Source organism: Oncorhynchus kisutch, linkage group LG7 (assembly GCF_002021735.2).
Source record: "Oncorhynchus kisutch isolate 150728-3 linkage group LG7, Okis_V2, whole genome shotgun sequence".
Classification (NCBI taxonomy): Eukaryota; Metazoa; Chordata; class Actinopteri; order Salmoniformes; family Salmonidae; genus Oncorhynchus; species Oncorhynchus kisutch.
In genome coordinates, this window is record NC_034180.2 from 53,987,819 (window position 1) to 54,010,029 (window position 22,211).

The window sequence follows — 22,211 nt, forward strand, 5'->3', positions numbered from 1 at the left end:
ACAGACCAGATCGCCGCCGAGACAGACCAGATCGCCCCTGAGACAGACCAGATCGTCCCTGAGACAGACCAGATCGCCCCTGAGACAGACCAGATCGCCGCCGAGACAGACCAGATCGCCCCTGAGACAGACCAGATCGTCCCTGAGACAGACCAGATCGCCCCTGAGACAGACCAGATCGCCCCTGAGACAGACCAGATCGCCCCTGAGACAGACCAGATCGCCCCTGAGACAGACCAGATCGCCCCTGAGACAGACCAGATTGCCCCTGAGACAGACCAGATCGCCCCTGAGACAGACCAGATCGCCCCCGAGACAGACCAGATCGCTGCCGAGACAGACCAGATCGCCCCTGAGACAGACCAGATCGCCGCCGAGACAGACCAGATCGCCGCCGAGACAGACCAGATCGCCCCTGAGACAGACCAGATCGCCCCTGAGACAGACCAGATCGCCCCTGAGACAGACCAGATCGCTGCCGAGACAGACCAGATCGCCCCTGAGACAGACCAGATCGCTGCCGAGACAGACCAGATCGCTGCCGAGACAGACCAGATCGCCCCTGAGACAGACCAGATCGCCCCTGAGACAGACCAGATCGCCCCTGAGACATACCAGATCGCCCCTGAGACAGACCAGATCGCCCCTGAGACAGACCAGATCGCCCCTGAGACAGACCAGATCGCCCCTGAGACAGACCAGATCGCCCCTGAGACAGACCAGATCGCCGCCGAGACAGACCAGATCGCCCCTGAGACAGACCAGATCGTCCCTGAGACAGACCAGATCGCCCCTGAGACAGACCAGATCGCCGCCGAGACAGACCAGATCGCCCCTGAGACAGACCAGATCGTCCCTGAGACAGACCAGATCGCCCCTGAGACAGACCAGATCGCCCCTGAGACAGACCAGATCGCCCCTGAGACAGACCAGATCGCCCCTGAGACAGACCAGATCGCCCCTGAGACAGACCAGATCGCCCCTGAGACAGACCAGATCGCCGCCGAGACAGACCAGATCGCCCCTGATACAGACCAGATCGCCCCTGAGACAGACCAGATCGCCCCTGAGACAGACCAGATCGCCCCTGAGACAGACCAGATCGCCGCCGAGACAGACCAGATCGCCCCTGAGACAGACCAGATCGCCGCCGAGACAGACCAGATCGCCCCTGAGACAGACCAGATCGCCCCTGAGACAGACCAGATCGCCCCTGAGACAGACCAGATCGCCGCCGAGACAGACCAGATCGCCCCTGAGACAGACCAGATCGCTGCCGAGACAGACCAGATCGCCCCTGAGACAGACCAGATCGCTGCCGAGACAGACCAGATCGCCCCTGAGACAGACCAGATCGCCCCTGAGACAGACCAGATCGCTGCCGAGACAGACCAGATCGCCCCTGAGACAGACCAGATCGCTGCCGAGACAGACCAGATCGCCCCTGAGACAGACCAGATCGCCCCTGAGACAGACCAGATCGCCGCCGAGACAGACCAGATCGCCGCCGAGACAGACCAGATCGCCCCTGAGACAGACCAGATCGCCCCTGAGACAGACCAGATCGCCCCTGAGACAGACCAGATCTCTGCCGAGACAGACCAGATCGCCCCTGAGACAGACCAGATCGCCCCTGAGACAGACCAGATCGCTGCCGAGACAGACCAGATCGCCCCTGAGACAGACCAGATCGCCCCTGAGACATACCAGATCGCCCCTGAGACAGACCAGATCGCCCCTGAGACAGACCAGATCGCCCCTGAGACAGACCAGATCGCCCCTGAGACAGACCAGATCGCCCCTGAGACAGACCAGATCGCCCCTGAGACAGACCAGATCGCCCCTGAGACAGACCAGATCGCCCCTGAGACAGACCAGATCTCCGCCGAGACAGACCAGATCGCCCCTGAGACAGACCAGATCGCTGCCGAGACAGACCAGATCGCCCCTGAGACAGACCAGATCGCCCCTGAGACAGACCAGATCGCCCCTGAGACAGACCAGATCGCCCCTGAGACAGACCAGATCGCCGCCGAGACAGACCAGATCGCCCCTGAGACAGACCAGATCGCCCCTGAGACAGACCAGATCGCCCCTGAGACAGACCAGATCGCCCCTGAGACAGACCAGATCGCTGCCGAGACAGACCAGATCACCCCTGAGACAGACCAGATCGCTCCTGAGACAGACCAGATCGCCGCCGAGACAGACCAGATCGCCGCCGAGACAGACCAGATCGCTGCCGAGACAGACCAGATCGCCCCTGAGACAGACCAGATCGCCCCTGAGACAGACCAGATCGCCCCTGAGACAGACCAGATCGCTGCCGAGACAGACCAGATCGCCCCTGAGACAGACCAGATCGCCCCTGAGACAGACCAGATCGCCCCTGAGACAGACCAGATCGCCGCCGAGACAGACCAGATCGGCACGGACATCATCCAAAAGCTGGGTATTCAGAGAGAACAGCCGAAATCGCATCAGAGACAGAGTGAGTCAGTAGGAAGAGTCTGGAGACATAAGGCTCTGAGTGGGAAGGTATTGGGGAAGCTTCTCCTGGTAGGAGTGCTGATCTAGGATCAGTTTTGTATTGTAGATCATAATGAATGAGATGATATGGACAGATCCTAGATCTTACTTTGAGATGCTTTGTGGATATGGGCCTTGGTGTCAGAACTATGGCAGCCTGTTCCCGAGTCTCTCCCAGCCTGGTCCCGAGTCTCTCCCAGCCTGGTCCCGAGTCTCTCCCAGCCTGTTCCCGAGTCTCTCCCAGCCTGGTCCCGAGTCTCTCCCAGCCTGGTCCCGAGTCTCTCCCAGCCTGGTCCCGAGTCTCTCCCAGCCTGGTCCCGAGTCTCTCCCAGCCTGTTCCCGAGTCTCTCCCAGCCTGTTCCCGAGTCTCTCCCAGCCTGGTCCCGAGTCTCTCCCAGCCTGGTCCCGAGTCTCTCCCAGCCTGGTCCCGAGTCTCTCCCAGCCTGGTCCCGAGTCTCTCCCAGCCTGTTCCCGAGTCTCTCCCAGCCTGTTCCCGAGTCTCTCCCAGCCTGGTCCCGAGTCCCTCCCAGCCTGGTCCCGAGTCTCTCCCAGCCTGTTCCCGAGTCTCTCCCAGCCTGGTCCCGAGTCTCTCCCAGCCTGGTCCCGAGTCTCTCCCAGCCTGGTCCCGAGTCTCTCCCAGCCTGTTCCCGAGTCTCTCCCAGCCTGGTCCCGAGTCTCTCCCAGCCTGGTCCCGAGTCTCTCCCAGCCTGGTCCCGAGTCTCTCCCAGCCTGGTCCCGAGTCTCTCCCAGCCTGGTTCCGAGTCTCTCGCAGCCTGGTCCCGAGTCTCTCCCAGCCTGGTTCCGAGTCTCTCGCAGCCTGGTCCCGAGTCTCTCCCAGCCTGGTCCCGAGTCTCTCCTAGCCTGGTCCGAGTCCCTCCCAGCCTGGTCCCGAGTCCCTCCCAGCCTGGTCCCGAGTCTCTCCCAGCCTGGTCCCGAGTCTCTCCCAGCCTGCTCCCGAGTCCCTCCCAGCCTATCTGTCTATCTAGACCTCCTCCACAACACTGGTTATTGTAAAGACAGGAACAACGTCAGTACACGGGAAAACAAGGACATAAGACAATCAATGCTGCAGCAGGGAACAGAGCGGGGAACCAGACAGATATAGGGGAGGTAATGACAGAGGTGATTGAGTCCAGGTGAATCCAATAATTGCTGATGTGCGTGACGAGGGGAAGGCAGTTATGGGTAATGATGGCAGGAGGGCGCAATGCTGGGTAGAATGGCGCCCTCGAGCGCCAAGGGGGAAGAGTGGGAGCGACATTTATATCTATCTATCAAATCAATTCAATTCAAGGGGCTTTATTGGTATGGGAAACATATGTTAAGATTGCCAAAGCAAGTGAGGTAGATAATATACAAAATTGAAATAAACAATAAAAATTAACAGTTAACATTACACATACAGAAGATTCAAAAGAATAAAGACATTACAAATGTCATATTATATCTGTCTACCTAGACCTCCTCCACAACACTGGTTATATCTGTCTACCTAGACCTCCTCCACAACACTGGTTATATCTGTCTACCTAGACCTCCTCCACAACACTGGTTATATCTGTCTACCTAGACCTCCTCCACAACACTGGTTATATCTGTCTACCTAGACCTCCTCCACAACATTGGTTATATCTGTCTACCTAGACCTCCTCCACAACACTGGTTATATCTGTCTACCTCGACCTCCTCCACAACACTGGTTATATCTGTCTACCTAGACCTCCTCCACAACACTGGTTATATCTGTCTACCTAGACCTCCTCCACAACACTGGTTATATCTGTCTACCTAGACCTCCTCCACAACACTGGTTATATCTGTCTACCTAGACCTCCTCCACAACACTGGTTATATCTATCTACCTAAACCTCCTCCACAACACTGGTTATATCTGTCTACCTAGACCTCCTCCACAACACTGGTTATATCTGTCTACCTAAACCTCCTCCACAACACTGGTTATATCTGTCTACCTAGACCTCCTCCACAACACTGGTTATATCTGTCTACCTAAACCTCCTCCACAACACTGGTTATATCTGTCTACCTAGACCTCCTCCTCAACACTGGTTATATCTGTCTACCTAAACCTCCTCCACAACACTGGTTATATCTGTCTACCTAGACCTCCTCCACAACACTGGTTATATCTGTCTACCTAGACCTCCTCCACAACACTGGTTATATCTGTCTACCTAGACCTCCTCCACAACACTGGTTATATCTATCTACCTAAACCTCCTCCACAACACTGGTTATATCTGTCTACCTAGACCTCCTCCTCAACACTGGTTATATCTGTCTACCTAAACCTCCTCCACAACACTGGTTATATCTGTCTACCTAAACCTCCTCCACAACACTGGTTATATCTATCTACCTAAACCTCCTCCACAACACTGGTTATATCTGTCTACCTAAACCTCCTCCACAACACTGGTTATATCTGTCTACCTCGACCTCCTCCAATAAAGTCATTGTATCGTGGTTACAAATACAACAGGGGCGTGGTGTGGTACATTCCATGTAAATGAACAATAAAAGAATTGAATGGAAACCGAGTAGTGATTCTAAAATAGAACAGGGGCGTGGTGTAGATAACAGCATGTTGTGTTGTTAACAACACCTGGTATTATCCAATGACTTCCCACACGTGGCTGTTGTTATTTTCGTACTCTGTTCTACTGAGAGAAGTGTTTTTTCATTCAGTGTCACTCCCAGGGAAATATAGTTTAGAGATACTAACTCCCTTTAATAAATATGAACATGAAAGACTGTATTTAGGAAGTAATTCAAAGACGGAGCTATAATCTATGCTCAAAATATTTGGCAAATTATATTATTTTATACGAATACAATTGCTCAGAGAAATATATTTTGTTTAGGGGAGAGTGGGGGTAAATTGAACCAAAGGGGTTAAGTTAAGCCACCCTTGTTTCTAGGAGACCATACAGAAAATATATAATTGGACTAAATATGTAGGAAGAGGTCGGTCATCATTTCATGGAGTCTGTGAATAAAGAAACCACATGGAAAACAAGTTGGGTGGGAAAAAAAAACCAACAACCGATTTTCACCAAGTCAAATGAACATATTGTGTCAGAGGTTTCGTGATGCTTGTCTCTATAACCAAAGTAGATCATTTAAAGATTGTTCTATACATCAGTTAGGCTATAAGCTTCAATATGAGGTCCTAAACCTAGCATGAAAGTGCATCCAAATGGTATCGTGTTTAAATGCCTGCGAGAAGTATTGTGGAAAACGTATGTGCAATAGACAACTTCTTTCTCTATATATAGTCAGAATTTTGAGCCATTACCACAAATCAAATCAAATCAAATTTATTTATATAGCCCTTCGTACATCAGCTGATATCTCAAAGTGCTGTACAGAAACCCAGCCTAAAACCCCAAACAGCAAGCAATGCAGGTGTAGAAGCACGGTGGCTAGGAAAAACTCCCTAGAAAGGCCAATACCTAGGAAGAAACCTAGAGAGGAACCAGGCTATGTGGGGTGGCCAGTCCTCTTCTGGCTGTGCCGGGTGGAGATTATAACAGAACATGGCCAAGATGTTCAAATGTTCATAAATGACCAGCATGGTCGAATAATAATAAGGCAGTTGAAACTGGAGCAGCAGCACAGTCAGGTGGAAGTTGAAACTGGAGCAGCAGCATGGCCAGGTGGACTGGGGACAGCAAGGAGTCATCATGTCAGGTAGTCCTGGGGCATGGTCCTAGGGCTCAGGTCAGTTGAAACTGGAACAGCAGCATGGCCAGGTGGACTGGGGACTGGGGACAGCAAGGAGTCATCATGTCAGGTAGTCCTGGGGCATGGTCCTAGGGCTCAGGTCCTCCGAGAGAGAAAAAGAAAGAGAGAAAGAGAGAAGGAGAGAATTAGAGAACGCACACTTAGATTCACACAGGACACCGAATAGAACAGGAGAAGTACTCCAGATATAACAAACTGACCCTAGCCCCCTGACACATAAACTACTGCAGCATAAATACTGGAGGCTGAGACAGGAGGGGTCAGGAGACACTGTGGCCCCATCCGAGGACACCCCCGGACAGGGCCAAACAGGAAGGATATAACCCCACCCACTTTGCCACAAGCCTTTCTCCCCAATTAAGGTGCCACCAACCTCCTTTTTTTTTGCAATTGCATTTCCTTGATTCCTCACTTCCTCTCTCCTCGCCTCCTTCTCAAAAACCCATTGGATGAGAAGGTCCGAGAGGGGAGGAACCGTTCTCATCCGATGGGTTTTGAAGAGGCGACAAGGATTTTTAACATTGGTCTTCTCACGATTCCTTGTGTCCTTTACTTGAAATCCTCTCCTTGCTTCCTACTGAAGTTGAGAAATGCGGGGTGAGGACAGATGGAAAGACTATATAGTTGAGAGAGAAATGCGGGGTGAGGACAGATGGAAAGACTATATAGTTGAGAGAGAAATGCGGGGTGAGGACAGATGGAAAGACTATAGTGACAGCCCTTGGAGTATGTGATTATTCCAGAACATATCTGTGCCTTGTAGCCTCGCAAAACCAGACTGGGCACACTGAACACTCCATATATAGACCTGGTTATATAAGACTGAACATTATATAATAGACTAAAACCAACTAGATTTGCTCTGCCAGTCATAAGCCACGCGTCTCCGCGGTAACTAGTAATGAATACACATCTCCGCGGTAACTAGTAATGAAAACACATCTCCGCGGTAACTAGTAATGAACACACATCTCCGCGGTAACTAGTAATGAACACACATCTCCGCGGTAACTAGTAATGAACACACATCTCCGTGGTAACTAGTAATAAACACAGACTGACGTCGTTGTGGAAGACTAAATTACTTTATTTAAAATACAGATTTAGTGGTCACATCAAAAGGCATGTTTTTACATTTAGTAAATAAAATAATATTACTTCACTCTTATCAGCATTTACCATATCCATTACGTACACCACTTAACTTATATAGATTTACTGGAGAAAAGCGTTACCTAGTCATTTAAAAACGGACAAATGTAAAACATACAGTGAATACATAAACATGGATTCATAATAGTGATTATTCAATGTAAAACTACAAAACACAATACTTCTAATAAAATGTGTCAAAACCACATCTGGTCCAAAAGTGCAAAAGCATCCCTACAACAACTCAACTGGCACAGCATCCCTACCAACTGGCACAGCATCCCTACAACAACTCAACTGGCACAGCATCCCTACAACAACTCAACTGGCACAGCATCCCTACAACAACTCAACTGGCACAGCATCCCTACCAACTGGCACAGCATCCCTACCAACTGGCACAGCATCCCTACAACAACTCAACTGGCACAGCATCCCTACCAACTGGCACAGCATCCCTACAACAACTCAACTGGCACAGCATCCCTACAACAACTCAACTGGCACAGCATCCCTACAACAACTCAACTGGCACAGCATCCCTACAACAACTCAACTGGCACAGCATCCCTACCAACTGGCACAGCATCCCTACAACAACTCAACTGGCACAGCATCCCTACCAACTGGCACAGCATCCCTACAACAACTCAACTGGCACAGCATCCCTACCAACTGGCACAGCATCCCTACAACTCAACTGGCACAGCATCCCTACCAACTGGCACAGCATCCCTACAACAACTCAACTGGCACAGCATCCCTACCAACTGGCACAGCATCCCTACAACTCAACTGGCACAGCATCCCTACCAACTGGCACAGCATCCCTACGACAACTCAACTGGCACAGCATCCCTACGACAACTCAACTGGCACAGCATCCCTACGACAACTCAACTGGCACAGCATCCCTACGACAACTCAACTGGCACAGCATCGCTACCAACTGGCACAGCATCCCTACGACAATTCAACTGGCACAGCCACTTCTTATTTAGCTGAGGTATATGTCCAAACTAAACAGTGTACACATTAGTAGAATAATAATAACAGTCTGCACCTAAACGTAGTTTTGAGGCAGTTTCATGCTTGTCGTCGTGTCCGGCTTCATACAACCCCATTACAGAGCTGCAGGGTCAAGTCGTCAGCAACTAGGCGGCAGGGTAGCCTAGTGGTTAGAGTGTTGGACTAGCAACCGTAAAGATTGCAAGTTCATATCCCTGAGCTGACAAGGTACAAATCTGTCGTTCTGCCCCTGAACAGGCAGTTAACCCACTGTTCCTAGGCCGTCATTGAAAATAATAATTTGTTCTTAACTGACTTGCCGAGTTAAATAAAGTGCATGGCACACCGCTGATCACTATGTCTATGGCACACCGCTGATCACTATGTCTATGGCACACCGCTGATCACTATGTCTATGGCACACCGCTGATCACAGTCAAATACAGTCAACATTTCCCTAGTGGAGCTAGGGAGGCTGTCTTTCCAAAGGCCAGGGAGACCAGCTGATCACATCAATTACAGTTGACATTTTAGATGAGAGCTTTCTATAGCCTGGGTACCAGTCTGTTTGTGTGACTATTTTGTGCGATTCCTTGTCCTGCCAAACAGATGATATGATAGCAAAGATCTGGGTCCAGGCTAAGTTTTTCAAGTCATCTTAGTAAATAAGGCGTATAAAGCCTTTAATTGGGGCTTATTGGTTATTATAAGTTCAGTCATGATTGAAGTTTGACTGTCTGTTGAACAGGTTGACATACAGCACCACACACACAGAAGACTTTCCAACTACTGCATCAGTGTGTGTAGGTAAAGTCTTTTAGAATTCAGGAATGCCAAGTGGTCACATGTTGAAAGTTCTTAGTCTTCTAGAAGCTGTGTGTTCTAGAAGCTGTGCGTTCTAGAAACTGTGTGTTCTAGAGCCGGAGCTGTTCCGTATCCTCTTTAAGCGTTTGTGACTCCTGAGTGATGGGACCTCCCTCGCGAGTCTGCCCTAGGGCGGATGCGATGACGTCCACCGCCATGGAAGCAGTGCTCTCCACCGCCTCACGACTCGCCCCCAGGTCTGGGTTGACCTCAACAAGGTCCATCACTGACAACAACCCTGGAGATTAAACACAAGTACAATCTATTAGTTTCAGTTCCTTTGGTAGAACGTTGCAGACAGAAATTTTACTTCAAACAAAGAAACTGGACGTCAAACAATGTTTCAGATCGAAATATTACTTCATAGACAACGTTTATATTCTCATCGTACCAGAAGTATAAATATAATAAAGGTTACGTACCCACTATTCTCATCCTACCAAGAGTCGGCCATAACTTAGAGGAATTAAAACGAACATTCAAAACTCCTTGCACACAGAACACCCAGCTGGTGATATAACCGAGTAGAACATTCCTTCTACACCAGACTGACAACATTACCTACATCCTTCATTCCTACTTGAAGAAACTTCTCCAAGTTTAACGACAGACCTTCCCTCCTTATTTCTTCTGAATGTGTTCGTGTGACAGTTTCTTTGTTTGAAGTAAAAATGTCTGATCATTATCCATGTATTTCAGTGTCTATGTGTAACAGTAGAGACTTTACGTCAGTCCCCTCGCCCCGACCTGGGCGCGAACCAGGGACGCACTGCACACGTCAACAGTCACCCTCAAAGCATCGTTACCCATCGCTCCACAAAAGCCGCGGCCCTTGCAGAGCAAGGGGAACCACTACTTTAAGGTCTCAGAGCGAGTGACGTCACCGATTGAAACACCACTAGCACGCACCACCGCTAACTAGCTAGCAATTTCACATCGGCTACGTATGGCTGCCATGTGAATATATATATTTTTTAAACTCCCTCTTCTCAAAACAGAATAATTATAGCCCTAACATACCTGTGTTGTGGATCTCCTCTGTGATCCAGATTCCTTCTCTGTAAGTCAGACCTCCGTTCACTGGTGTTCCTGTGGCTGGGGCCAAAGACGGGTCCATCGCATCAATGTCAAAACTCAGATGGATCGGCCGCTGCTTCCTGTTGGACAAGAGAAGAAGAAAACGGGTTCGGAATACAGTTCGGCGAATCAACTTTCAACTCAAATTCAATTGTCAACTAAATACATCCAAACTATCGACCACAATGGTATGGTGTAATTCAATGACCTTGACAAGAGGTGGTCGAAAGTGACTTCCATGACTCTCTGGATGCCGAGCCTGTCGATGTCTCTCATTGTGAAGTACTGGACACCCAAGTCCTTCAGTATGTCGCTGTGAGGAGAAAGGAGAGTAGAATGTCATTAGTATCATGTCTGGAAGTATATTTGGATGTACATTTTGTGTACAAAAAAAAATAAAAAAATAAGTCAATTCATATTTGAGTCAGTTAGCAGACAATCTTATCCAGATCAACTTTACTATCAGAATACAGAAACACAAAGACGAAACCAAGTGACTGTTGTTTACCTGTGGTATGACTGGTATGTGGTTGTCCCACCTAGCTACCTTAAGTTGAATGCACTGTGAGTCACTCTGGATAAGAGTATCTGCTAATGACTAAAATGTAATGGAAGTGTATACTACTGTTACAATACACTACAGATATACGTTTGTTTGTTTATTTGCATTGTTTGTAACTTATTATTTTTTTTTAAACTTATTTTGTACATAATTTTGCCACTACCGTCTCTTATGACCGAAAATAACTTCTAGACATCAGGACTGCGATTACTCAGCATGGACTAGCAGAATCATTTTTTGCCTTTAATGAGTCCGACGAGCCCGAGCTTTCTCGGGAACAGGCCCAGATCCCCGTGATTTGCGTGAAGAGGAGAAAGAGAAAAAGGGGCAAGAAGGCAGGCTGCCATCTGAGAATTCCTAGGCGATTGAATAAACCTCCACTTCCTTCCGTTTTGCTAGCAAACGTTCAATCTTTGGAGAATAAAATAGATGACCTACGCGGAAGATTAAATTACCAACTGTAATATCCCGTTACTGAACGACGACATCATCAACATACAGCTGGCTGGTTATACGATGTACCGGCAGGATAGTGCAGGGGCGTCTGGTAAGACAAGGGGCGGCGGACTATGTAGTTATGTATATATGTATATGTAAACAACAGCTGGTGCACGATATCTAAGGAAGTCTCGAGCCATTGCTCGCCTGAGGTAGAGTTTCTCATGATAAGCTTTAGACCACACTATCTACCTAGAGAGAGTTTTCATCTGTATTTTTAGTAGCTGTCTACATACCACCACAGACTGAGGTTGGCACTAAGACAGCATTGAATGAGCTGTATTCCGCCATAAGCAAACAGGAAAACGCCCATACAGAGGCGGCAAACCATCATTGACTACAGCTCAGCGTTCAACACCACAGTGCCCTCAAAGCTCATCAATAAGCTAAGGACCCTGGGACTAAACACCTCCCTCTACAACTGGATCCTGGACTTCCTGATGGGCCGCCCCCAGGTGGTAAGGGTAGGTAACAACACAACCGCCACACTGATCCTCAACACAGGGGAACCCTCAGGGGTGCGTGCTCAGTCCCCTCCTGTACGCCCTGTTCACTCATGACTGCATGGCCAGGCATGACTCCAACACCATCATTAAGTTTGCAGATGACACAACAGTGGTAGGCCTTATCACCGACAACGACGAGACAGCCTATAGAGAGGAGGTCAGAAACCTGGCAGTGTGTTGACAGGACAACAACCTCTCCCTCAACGTGATCAAGACAAAGCAGATGATTGTGGACTACAGGAAAAGGAGGACCGAGCACGTCCCCATTCTCATCCACAGGGCTGCAGTGGAGCAGGTTGAGAGCTTCAAGTTCCTTGGTGTCCACATCACCAACAAACTATCATGGTCCAAGCACACCAAGACAGTCTTGAAGAGGGCACGACAAAACCTATTCCCCCTTAGGAAACTGAAAATATTTGGCATGGGTCCTCAGATCCTCAAAAGGTTCTACAGCTGCACCATCGAGAGCATTCTGACAGGTTGACTATTTGCACCCCCCCCCCTATTTTACACCACTGCTACTCTCTGTTGTCGTCATCTATGCAGTCACTTTAATAACTCTACCTACATGTACATATTATCTCAACTAACCGGTGCCCCCGCACATTGACTCTATACCGGTACCCCCTGTATATAGTCTCGCTATTGTTATTTTACTGCTTCTCTTTAATTACTTGTTACTTTTATCTCTTATTCTTGTCCGTATTTTTTTTAAACTGCATTGGTTGGTCAGTCAGCATTTCACTGTACGGTCTACACCTGTTGTAATCGGCTATACTACTATACTACTATACTACTACTTAAACCAAGGGTTTTAACTGTGTGTTATAATCCAGATGATTGTACTTAGTAGTGTACAGAGAAGTGTACTTACTACTCTCCCGGGTCTACGTCTCTCAGGCCAATGTAGACCAGGTCTTTAGCCGACAGGAAGGGCTTCACCCAGGAGAAGCCTGGGAGCTCTGGCATCTACAGACAACAATAACAAGAGGTGAGTATCATGGCAGAGGAGTTTTAACAGATCTGGGAACAGGCTTGTCCTGAGACATGGCTGTAGACTCCTATTGTATCTAAAAGAAGGTTATGCAGCACGAACAGATCTGGGACCAGGCAGATAGTTATAATAGTCTACAGGCATGTCTCAGCGGAAGAACCAGGCTAGTGAGAATGCCCCAAGGCCCCGTTCTCTGACCTTGTTCTGCAGCTCTTTGAGCATGAAGGCCACCGACTGTCCGTGGAGGTTGCCTGAGGGAGAGGTGAAGGGCGTGTTTATGTCAGCGTGGGCGTCGACCCAGATCAGACACAGGTCAGGACGCTGCTTGGCGTGGCCTTCCACTGAACCAATGGCCAGGCTGCGAGGAGAGAGATCAGGAAGTGAGTTAGTATCCAATCACCATTATTCCCTGGGAACACTGACCTATCATAAAGAAGCTGGTTACCCGGGTTACTCTCGCTGTGTCTAGGGTCCTAAGCCTAATACTTAATTTCCTAACACTGTCAACGTTGACAGTTATATAAGTCGATGTTGCTAAAATAACCACAGTGTTCTCCGAGAACATGAAGGGTTGTTGTTGTGGTATGTACCTGTGGTCTCCTCCCAGCATGATGGTAGTGTGTCCGGCTCCCACCGCGTTGCTGACGGCCCCTGACAGCAGTTTGTTAGCTCTGCCCACAGTGCGAGGGAAGGGGACGTGCATGTAAGGCTCATCCTTCTCCAGATGCTGGAAGCTCAGGTCTCCGAAGTCATGCACTGGGTAATCTGCACAATGAAATCAAATAACTGTCATGCACTGGGTGAGGAAATTAAAAGGTATTTTTTTATATTCATTATTGTTTAAAAAAATAAAAACTGGATTAATTTAACAGCAAATGGAGGAATTTTGTTCATGGCTAAGTGCATAACTGATGGATTCCTGAGACCTAGAATGATCTAGATCCCAGATCGAGAAACAGTCTTGGCTTTTCTGGGTTTGTTGGATGGATGCTGCTTTTAGAGCTTTAGAGCTCATAATGACCATCGTTATGTTTGGAGGAAAAAGGGGGAGGCTGAAGAACACCATCCCAACTGTGAAGCACGGGGGTGGCAGCATCATGTTGTGGGGGTGCCTTGCTGCAGGAGGGACTGGTGCCCTTCACAAAATAGATGGCATCATGAGGTAGGAAAATTATGTGGATATATTGAGGCAACATCTCAAGACATCAGTCAGGAAGTTAAAGCTTGGTTGCAAATGGGTCTTCCAAATGGACAATGACCTCAAGCATACTTCCAAAGTTGTGGTAAAATGGCTTAAGGACAACAAAGTCAAGGTATTGGAGTGGCCATCACAAAGCCCTGACCTCAATCCTATAGAAAATGTGTGGGCAGAACTGAAAAAGCATGTGCGAGCAAGGAGGCCTACAAACCCGACTCAGTTACACCAGCTCTGTCAGGAGGAATGGGCCAAAATTCACCCAACTTATTGTGGGAAACTTGTGGAAGGCTACCCCAAATGTTTGACCCAAGTTAAACAATTTAAAGGCAATGCTACCAAATACTAATTGAGTGTATGTAAACTTCTGACCCACTGGGAATGTGATGAAAGAAATAAAAGCTGAAATAAATAATTATCTCCACTATATTATTCTGACAATTCACATTCTTAAAATAAAGTGGTGATCCTAACTGACCTAAGACAGGCAATTCATTTGTACTAGGATTAAATGTCAGGAATTGTGAAAAACGGAGATGAAATGTATTTGGCTAAGGTGTATGTAAACTTCCGACTTCAACTGTATATATTTTTTTAAACCTTTATTTAACTAGGCAAGTCAGTTAAGAACAAATTCTTATTTACAATGACGGCCTACAGGGGAACAGTAGGTTAACTGCCTTGCTCAGGGGAAGAACGATAGATTTTTACGTTGTCAGCTCAGGGATTCGATCCAGCAAACTTTCGGGTTACTGCCCCAAAGCGTTAACCACTAGGCTACTCGCCCCCCCAAAGGGTCTTTCTCCAGGCTCTGATGTCCAACCCCCTCTACCCTTGCTCTCTTTTACACCCCCCTCTCATAGCATCTCTGATTGCCGAGACGGAGTCATTCAAGCTGTCACTGGAACCCCTGTATGTCTGACTGGGCACTACTTTCCACGTGTCCCATTTCCTACGTGTGTCCTCTCAGGTTTCTCCAAGACAAGATCACCTCCTGCTACCACTGCTACGGTTGCGACGAAATTGAGTTGCAATGCACCCAATCTACTAGTATCGGCACCTCGGACTAATGACTTAGGAGTTGAAGTAAACAAGGGATTTGAAACAACATCTGTGGGTGACAATATTCCACTGGATTGGTGGGTGTAGAGTTACTTTGCTGATCAAGACCAATGTGGTACCTCGTTATGTCTAACACACCCCCATGTTACCATCTTAGACAGCTGGACAGGAATAGCTGGATCCTGTACTCGGGGGGGGGGGGGCATCTCTGTTCATGCAATCGTGTTACCATCTTAGACCGCTGGACAGGAATAGCTGGATCCTGTACTCGGGAGGGGGGGGCATCTCTGTTCATGCAATCGTGTTACCATCTTAGACCGCTGGACAGGAATAGCTGAATCCTGTACTCGGGAAGGGGGGGTGGTGGGGCATCTCTGTTCATGCAATCATGATCTAATACAGTATGTATTTACACTTGACGCAACACCAGTGATATTTGATGCAGTTCAAAGGGATGTTTCTTGAAAAGTGCACAATGACTGAACATCTCAGTCTTCTAGATATTAAAGGAGGATATCATTTTTAGTCTCATTGTTGCCAAATTAGCATCAGAAAAAGTTATTTACTTTTCATATTTAATTTTTTATTTACTTTTTAACTTTTTAAAACAACTGAAATAGCACTATATTACATACCAAGTGAATGATTTTACAAGAGATCATGAGTCATATTAACAAGGCACGTACTTGGACACAGCAGGAGATGAACAAAGCATTGGTCTCAATAGACTAAAGGCCTTAAGGATGAGTAAACCGGAACATTTACTTCCCAATGAGCTGCAAGTTACAACAGAGGTCACAAATACTTATACTTATATATATTATTATTGTACCAGTAGTCTGGGCTCATATAAAAACAAAAGCACTTAAATGCCATAAAATCCCCTTGGATTCGTTAAAAATGTTGGTCTTATGGGGTTTGATGTCTTGTAAAAAGTATGCCAGTGGTCCACATCCGACAACAGAGAGAGAGAAAAAAAACACACCATCTAAAGATAGGCTTCTCATATTACACCACAGACCGTCCCTGGGAATGGTTGACTGGGTGGGACGGTTGATTGGGTAGCTGCACCTTGTCGTGCCGCTGAGTGCTCAGGGATGAGACGAAGCTAAGATTACAGGAAATGACTTGCACATTCCAGAACTGAACCTGGCGTTCTCTACGCTGGAACATTTGTGTCTCACTTGAACGTTTACACCCAACTAGATGTAGGCTTGCTGCACTTCATTCAGATGTGTTGTGTGTGCTGAGAACTTGCCATTCTCTGGGACATCATAGGACTCACTATTTATGACCTGACAATAATCCCATTGGTTTAGAAGTGGAATCATCTTGTCTGAGGAAATGAATGAGCCTCTGCTAAGACCCGGTCCATATAGTCTCCTTAGGCAGACAAGTAGCCTCACACATGGACAATGTTCTACGATTTACCAACTAATGCTCTAATGTTTTGCTGAGAAAAACTCGTTCTGTGTGGCATCCCTAGCCTAGCCTACATAGATAATTTTATCTTTTCACAATTAAGATCTGACCCTTTTAATGATTTAATTATTAAATATTTGGAAGTGTAAGAATATTGCCTGAGGCAGTTTGTGTCCATGGTTTACTCTGGGTTGGAACACAGTCTGTATATTACCAAAGACATTAACGTTACAGTATGCAGACACGTGGAGCCGGATGGGTGATACAATCTCACTGTTAGGCTTACACAAACTATTTTTTTATTTTCATCTTTCAAACATTCAAGACAGCGATAGGGCCTTCAATGAATCTATTATAGTCGCGAGCGTACAAAGGGAGAGCTTATAGTACTACATGGGAGGAGAGAGTTCGCTTTTTCGGGGAAGGTTCTGTATGTGCGTAAGGCGTGACGACAGCAGAGACTTGCCCATTCTTTCTCGCCCATGTGGCCCAATAAAACCGCTCTTTTACCGTTTTATTTACGAGATAATAATAGTTTTAGATTTAAATAAATAAATAAATATGTTTAGATCGCCAGCATTCAAGGTCTAAACAATATCCTAAATATGATTGGTTTCTTTGTTTGGCAACATTAGCTTAGACCCATTTATTGTAAAAGACTGATGTAATACATTATGCTTTTACTTCCCGTAATAGGAAAAGAGGAAGCAGCTCTCACATGAACCATTAACCTATTTCAAGGTTAGAATAAGTTTTATACACAATTATTTTAATCCACCAGTACATTTCTACGTTTGTTTTATAATTTGAAGATTTTCCATCACTTACCCAGATGTGAAAGTCTCTCGATCAGACCAGCATCTCTGATGGCTTTGGGTCCATTTTCCACCCCTCCCCTTTTCTAAAAGAAAAAACGACAACGTTCAATAATTCTGGTAAACGAAATAGCCTAATCAAATAATCATATTAAATAAATGAATCCTAATAGTATATGAGCTTTTTCCTTACCTGTCCTTTTGAGAATGGTGCTCCTAAAACAGCCACAGAATGCGCTCTGCTCTGACAGGTATTGTTGAGTTGCGTCCGTAGGAGACGACACAGTGGCCCTCTTAAAGTCATGTTTAAATCCTATTTAATTTATCCGTTAACTTCAAAATAATTGATAACAGCCGTTTAACGACCAAGGCTGCGATTCAAAAGGTCTTCTGTAAGATCCCCCCTCTCTCTTATGATGTTGATGCTCTACCGGGGGCTGGTCTTATGCTCCCCTTTGATCTCATTAATATTCATGAGAGGATGCCAAGAGCACGATCAACTGAAATGTGTAACCTTTAATTTGTTTCTAAGCATCACTGGGCCGTATAATTATAATTATAATTATTTATTTTTTTAAACCCCAAATCAGATTATTTTATTTTTGATGGAACCTTTATTTAATTAGGCACGTCAGTTAATTAAGAACAAATTATTATTTACAATGACGGCCTACACAGGACAAACCTCATTGGGGAACGTGCGTCAATACCACATGCCACACCTTCGCACAAGCCAATGAGATGAGTCCAATAGATGGGTTTGTTCCGAAGGAGTGTCTTGGGTTTCTGAAACGCACCCATGATCCCGCAATTTCGCAGGGGCGGAAATTTCCACCAACACAGCAAACTGCGGTTGACAAACATGTTGCTTGACCTCGATGTCTGCTTTCCATAATTGTGAAAAACATATTAGATATCAGTCTGTACCCTCTGTTTACTTGCAGTGGAGTGCGACCGATTGACCATATACCAATTTGCTCTTTCAATAAGCCTGTGTTTTTTGGGGGGAGGGGCTAGGATAGGCTTATTAAAATAGCAAATAGGTATATTTTTATTATGCCAAGAGTAAAAGTCAACCATTGTTTCATTTTGTGGAAATACAATAATTTAGATGAATTGTGTTGTTGTTATTGAAGAATTTAATGTAACAGAACGTTGCCCATGGGTACAGCTTCTCATCACCTAAATACAGTGGTTTGTGTCTGTTCTGTTGACATGTTATGGAGCAAAAACATGAAGAAACAAACAAAACGGTGGTACGATAATAAACAGGGGTATTTTGGACCGGTATGTACCCCTGTCGCCCCCAAGTGTTGAAAAATGGTAAACTTTTTAATTTATGTTTCAATGGCATATCCCATAATGCATTGCAAAAAACACAGGTCCTTGTTAGATGCATAACGTAGCTAGCAAGTTAGCTATTGAAAGACCGATCAAATATCGTTCATATAGTAATTTAGACTGACTTATATGAAAACAGATATAATACGTTGATTACAAGAGTACATTGTGTGCACGCCGCCTGTTTTCAGGTATGTCAACACTAAACTATTTTAGTAAATAGTCCATAACGTTAGCTAGCTAGCTAACTTGCGTGGTAGCGGTGGTATCTACCAGCCAGCAGGGAATGTGAACTAACAGGGAATGTGAAATTAATGTTGTTGCATTGATTAGCTAACCAGCCAGTATATAGAATTGAACCTATGTGGAATGTTTAAATGCATGGCTTTTTTTTTAGGTTGTGTAGGCTAACCAAATATCTAAGGATAGCAGTAACCTAAGCTAGCCGGTATAGCCAGCCTAGCTAATTTATCCCCGCAGGCCAGAATCTATCCATTGGTACCCCCATGGTAGTCCCTTAACCTGTGCGTCTCTTCTTGTTCCCCCAGGTCACTCCACCTCCCAAGATGTCGTACCCCCCACACCTGAACCGCCTCCCCCAGTTGCCCCCCGGGATTCGCCCTCCCCACTTCGCAGGGTTCCCCCAGGGAGTCCCAGCAGGTGGGTTAAAGTCTAGTAGAGCTGGGCAATATGGACAAATATCCATATCGCAAAAAATTGCCTGAATTGATGCGATAACGAACGTTTATAACATTACCGTAAAAAAAAAGATATTTCAAACAACTAGTTTGTTGTAGTGATTTTTATTTATTTTACCTTTATTTAACTCGGCAAGTCAGTTAAGAACAAATTCTTATTTTTCAATGACAGCCTAGGAACAGCGGGTTAACTGCCTTGTTCAGGGGCAGAACGACAGATTTGTAACTTGTCAGCTCGGGGATTTGAACTTGCAACCTTCCGGTTACTAGTCCAACGCTCTAACCACTAGGCTACCCTGCTGCCCCTCATCAATTGTCCCATTAACAATCACCCATATTAGCAAACATATTTCATTAAATATCAGAACATTCTTCGTCCACTTTAAGGGATATTGATATTCAGCTCTACCGAGTGGAGAGTTTGAAGGTGATAGATTATGATGATGTCTCTCGGTTTTCTTCCAGGTACACCCATGATTCCAGTCCACATGGGGATAATGACCTCTGCACCTACGGTGAGCATGAACTGTTATTAACACACACACACACACACACACACACACACACACACACACACACACACACACACACACACACACACACACACACACACAGGTATACGTTCATCACACTGGCTAGCAGACAACTCTATTTCCTATTGTGTTGTATTGCAGGTCCTGGTTCCTACCACAGTGTCTATGGTCCAGAAGCCTCCTGCTCAGAGGAAAGAGCTGAACCCAGTCAGAGCCAAGGAGAACCAGGAGGGGGGCAGTGGTCCCACCACTACAGTGTTTGTAGGGAACATCTCCGAGAAGGCTTCAGACATGCTGGTCAGACAGCTGCTAGCGGTAAGCAAGCCTGGGATTGGAAACACGGGTTGGAATGTTATATAGAAATACTTTTGTTCAGTTTAACCAAGTCTCACACACGGGGGGGGTATGGAGATCACACAGAGGGGGGTATGGAGATCACACAGAGGGGGGTATGGAGATCACACAGAGGGGGGTATGGAGATCACACAGAGGGGGGTATGGAGATCACACAGAGGGGGGTATGGAGATCACACAGAGGGGGGTATGGAGATCACACCGAGGGGGGTATGGAGATCACACAGAGGGGGGTATGGAGATCACACAGAGGGGGGTATGGAGATCACATAGCATAATACAGAAGCATGTCTGTTCTACTAAATATATTCCTGAATAAATATATTCCCTTTATTAAATATATTCCTGAATAAATATATTCCCTTTATTAAATATATTCCCTTTATTAAATATATTCCCGAAATAAATATCTTCCCTTTATTAAATATATTCCCGAATAAATATATTCCCTTTATTAAATATATTCCTGAATAAATGTATTCCCTTTATTAAATATATTCCCGGAATAAATATATTCCTGAATAAATATATTCCCTTTATTAAATATATTCCCTTTATTAAATATATTCCCTAATGTGTTCTCAAATATGAAATGTTCTCTGTTACGCTGTGTGCACGGCACTGACATGCATGATTGTTGCTGACACTCGATGTTCAGATGAAAGGAATTAAACCGTCTGTAAAACCACGCGGCGCTCAACTCAGACAGTGGTGTGTAGCCTAATGTAGCCTGCTGGTAAAGTCATTCAAAGCCTCTACTTTATCACTCAGGTCTCAGGATGTACCTTTCCAGTCGAATTTTTTTTGCATGTAATGTTGTTAATAAGAACAAACTTGGACAACCCTATAGAATAGTTGGCCTGTTTACTTAGTCGACTTGTTCAATGCCAGATAAATATTCCTATCGAGGCGCATTGAAGTTGCAAGAGCCAACCCTGTTTCTGGAGAGATACCCTCCTGTAGGTTTACATCTATCTAGTCCAGGGCTCTCCAACCCTGTTCCTGGAGAGATACCTACAGTAGGTTTACATCTATCTAGTCCAGAGCTCTCCAACCCTGTTCCTGGAGAGATACCTATTGTAGGTTTACATCTATCTAGTCTAGGGCTCTCCAACCCTGTTCCTGGAGAGATACCTACAGTAGGTTTACATCTATCTAGTCCAGGGCTCTCCGACCCTGTTCCTGGAGAGATACCTACTGTAGGTTTACATCTATCTAGTCCAGGGCTCTCCAACCCTGTTCCTGGAGAGATACCTACAGTAGGTTTACATCTATCTAGTCCAGAGCTCTCCAACCCTGTTCCTGGAGAGATACCTGGAGAGATGCCTACTGTAGGTTGACATCTATCTAGTCCAGGGCTCTCCAACCCTGTTCCTGGAGAGATACCTACAGTAGGTTTACATCTATCTAGTCCAGAGCTCTCCAACCCTGTTCCTGGAGAGATACCTACAGTAGGTTTACATCTATCTAGTCCAGGGCTCTCCAACCCTGTTCCTGGAGAGATACCTACAGTAGGTTTACATCTATCTAGTCCAGAGCTCTCCAACCCTGTTCCTGGAGAGATACCTACAGTAGGTTTACATCTATCTAGTCCAGGGCTCTCCAACCCTGTTCCTGGAGAGATGCCTACAGTAGGTTTACATCTATCTAGTCCAGAGCTCTCCAACCCTGTTCCTGGAGAGATACCTGGAGAGATGCCTACTGTAGGTTGACATCTATCTAGTCCAGGGCTCTCCAACCCTGTTCCTGGAGAGATACCTGGAGAGATGCCTACTGTAGGTTGACATCTATCTAGTCCAGGGCTCTCCAACCCTGTTCCTGGAGAGATACCTA

The 22,211-nt window shown here is 46.3% G+C and overlaps 2 protein-coding genes across 3 annotated transcripts in view; one reads left to right on the forward strand and one right to left on the reverse strand.

Annotated features, from left to right (window-relative positions):
* Positions 1-7,366: 7,366 nt before the first annotated feature.
* Positions 7,367-17,925, reverse strand: LOC109884466 (arginase-2, mitochondrial-like). The gene is made up of 8 exons (XM_020476431.2): positions 17,646-17,925; positions 17,466-17,538; positions 13,549-13,723; positions 13,157-13,316; positions 12,839-12,933; positions 10,607-10,711; positions 10,342-10,478; positions 7,367-9,559 (listed from the first exon to the last, which is right to left on the reverse strand). Exons 1-8 carry the CDS (start codon positions 17,754-17,756, stop codon positions 9,372-9,374), a joined length of 1,044 nt encoding a protein of 347 aa, XP_020332020.2. The 5' UTR covers positions 17,757-17,925; the 3' UTR covers positions 7,367-9,371.
* An 890-nt stretch (positions 17,926-18,815) lies between these two features.
* The window catches only part of LOC109884465 (RNA-binding protein 25-like), a 32,926-nt gene continuing 29,530 nt past the window's right edge, over positions 18,816-22,211 (forward strand). For both annotated transcript variants that reach the window (XM_031829346.1, XM_031829347.1), the window contains exons 1-4: positions 18,816-18,984; positions 19,342-19,453; positions 19,957-20,006; positions 20,166-20,339. In XM_031829346.1, the coding sequence (XP_031685206.1) occupies positions 19,360-19,453; positions 19,957-20,006; positions 20,166-20,339 (318 nt within the window). In that variant the 5' untranslated portion in view covers positions 18,816-18,984; positions 19,342-19,359. The remainder of the gene's footprint in view (positions 18,985-19,341; positions 19,454-19,956; positions 20,007-20,165; positions 20,340-22,211) is intronic.

Bases quoted from the DNA above. Each gene is read 5' to 3' on its own strand.
- LOC109884466 (XM_020476431.2), bottom strand. From the start codon at position 17,756: ATGACTTTAAGAGGGCCACTGTGTCGTCTCCTACGGACGCAACTCAAC. The intron at 10,712-12,838 runs GTAAGTACACTT...TTCTCCTCACAG, and splicing joins GACGTAGACCCGGGAGAGTA to CGACATACTGAAGGACTTGG. The intron at 9,560-10,341 runs GTATGTTAGGGC...TTTAATCTCCAG, and splicing joins AGAGGAGATCCACAACACAG to GGTTGTTGTCAGTGATGGAC.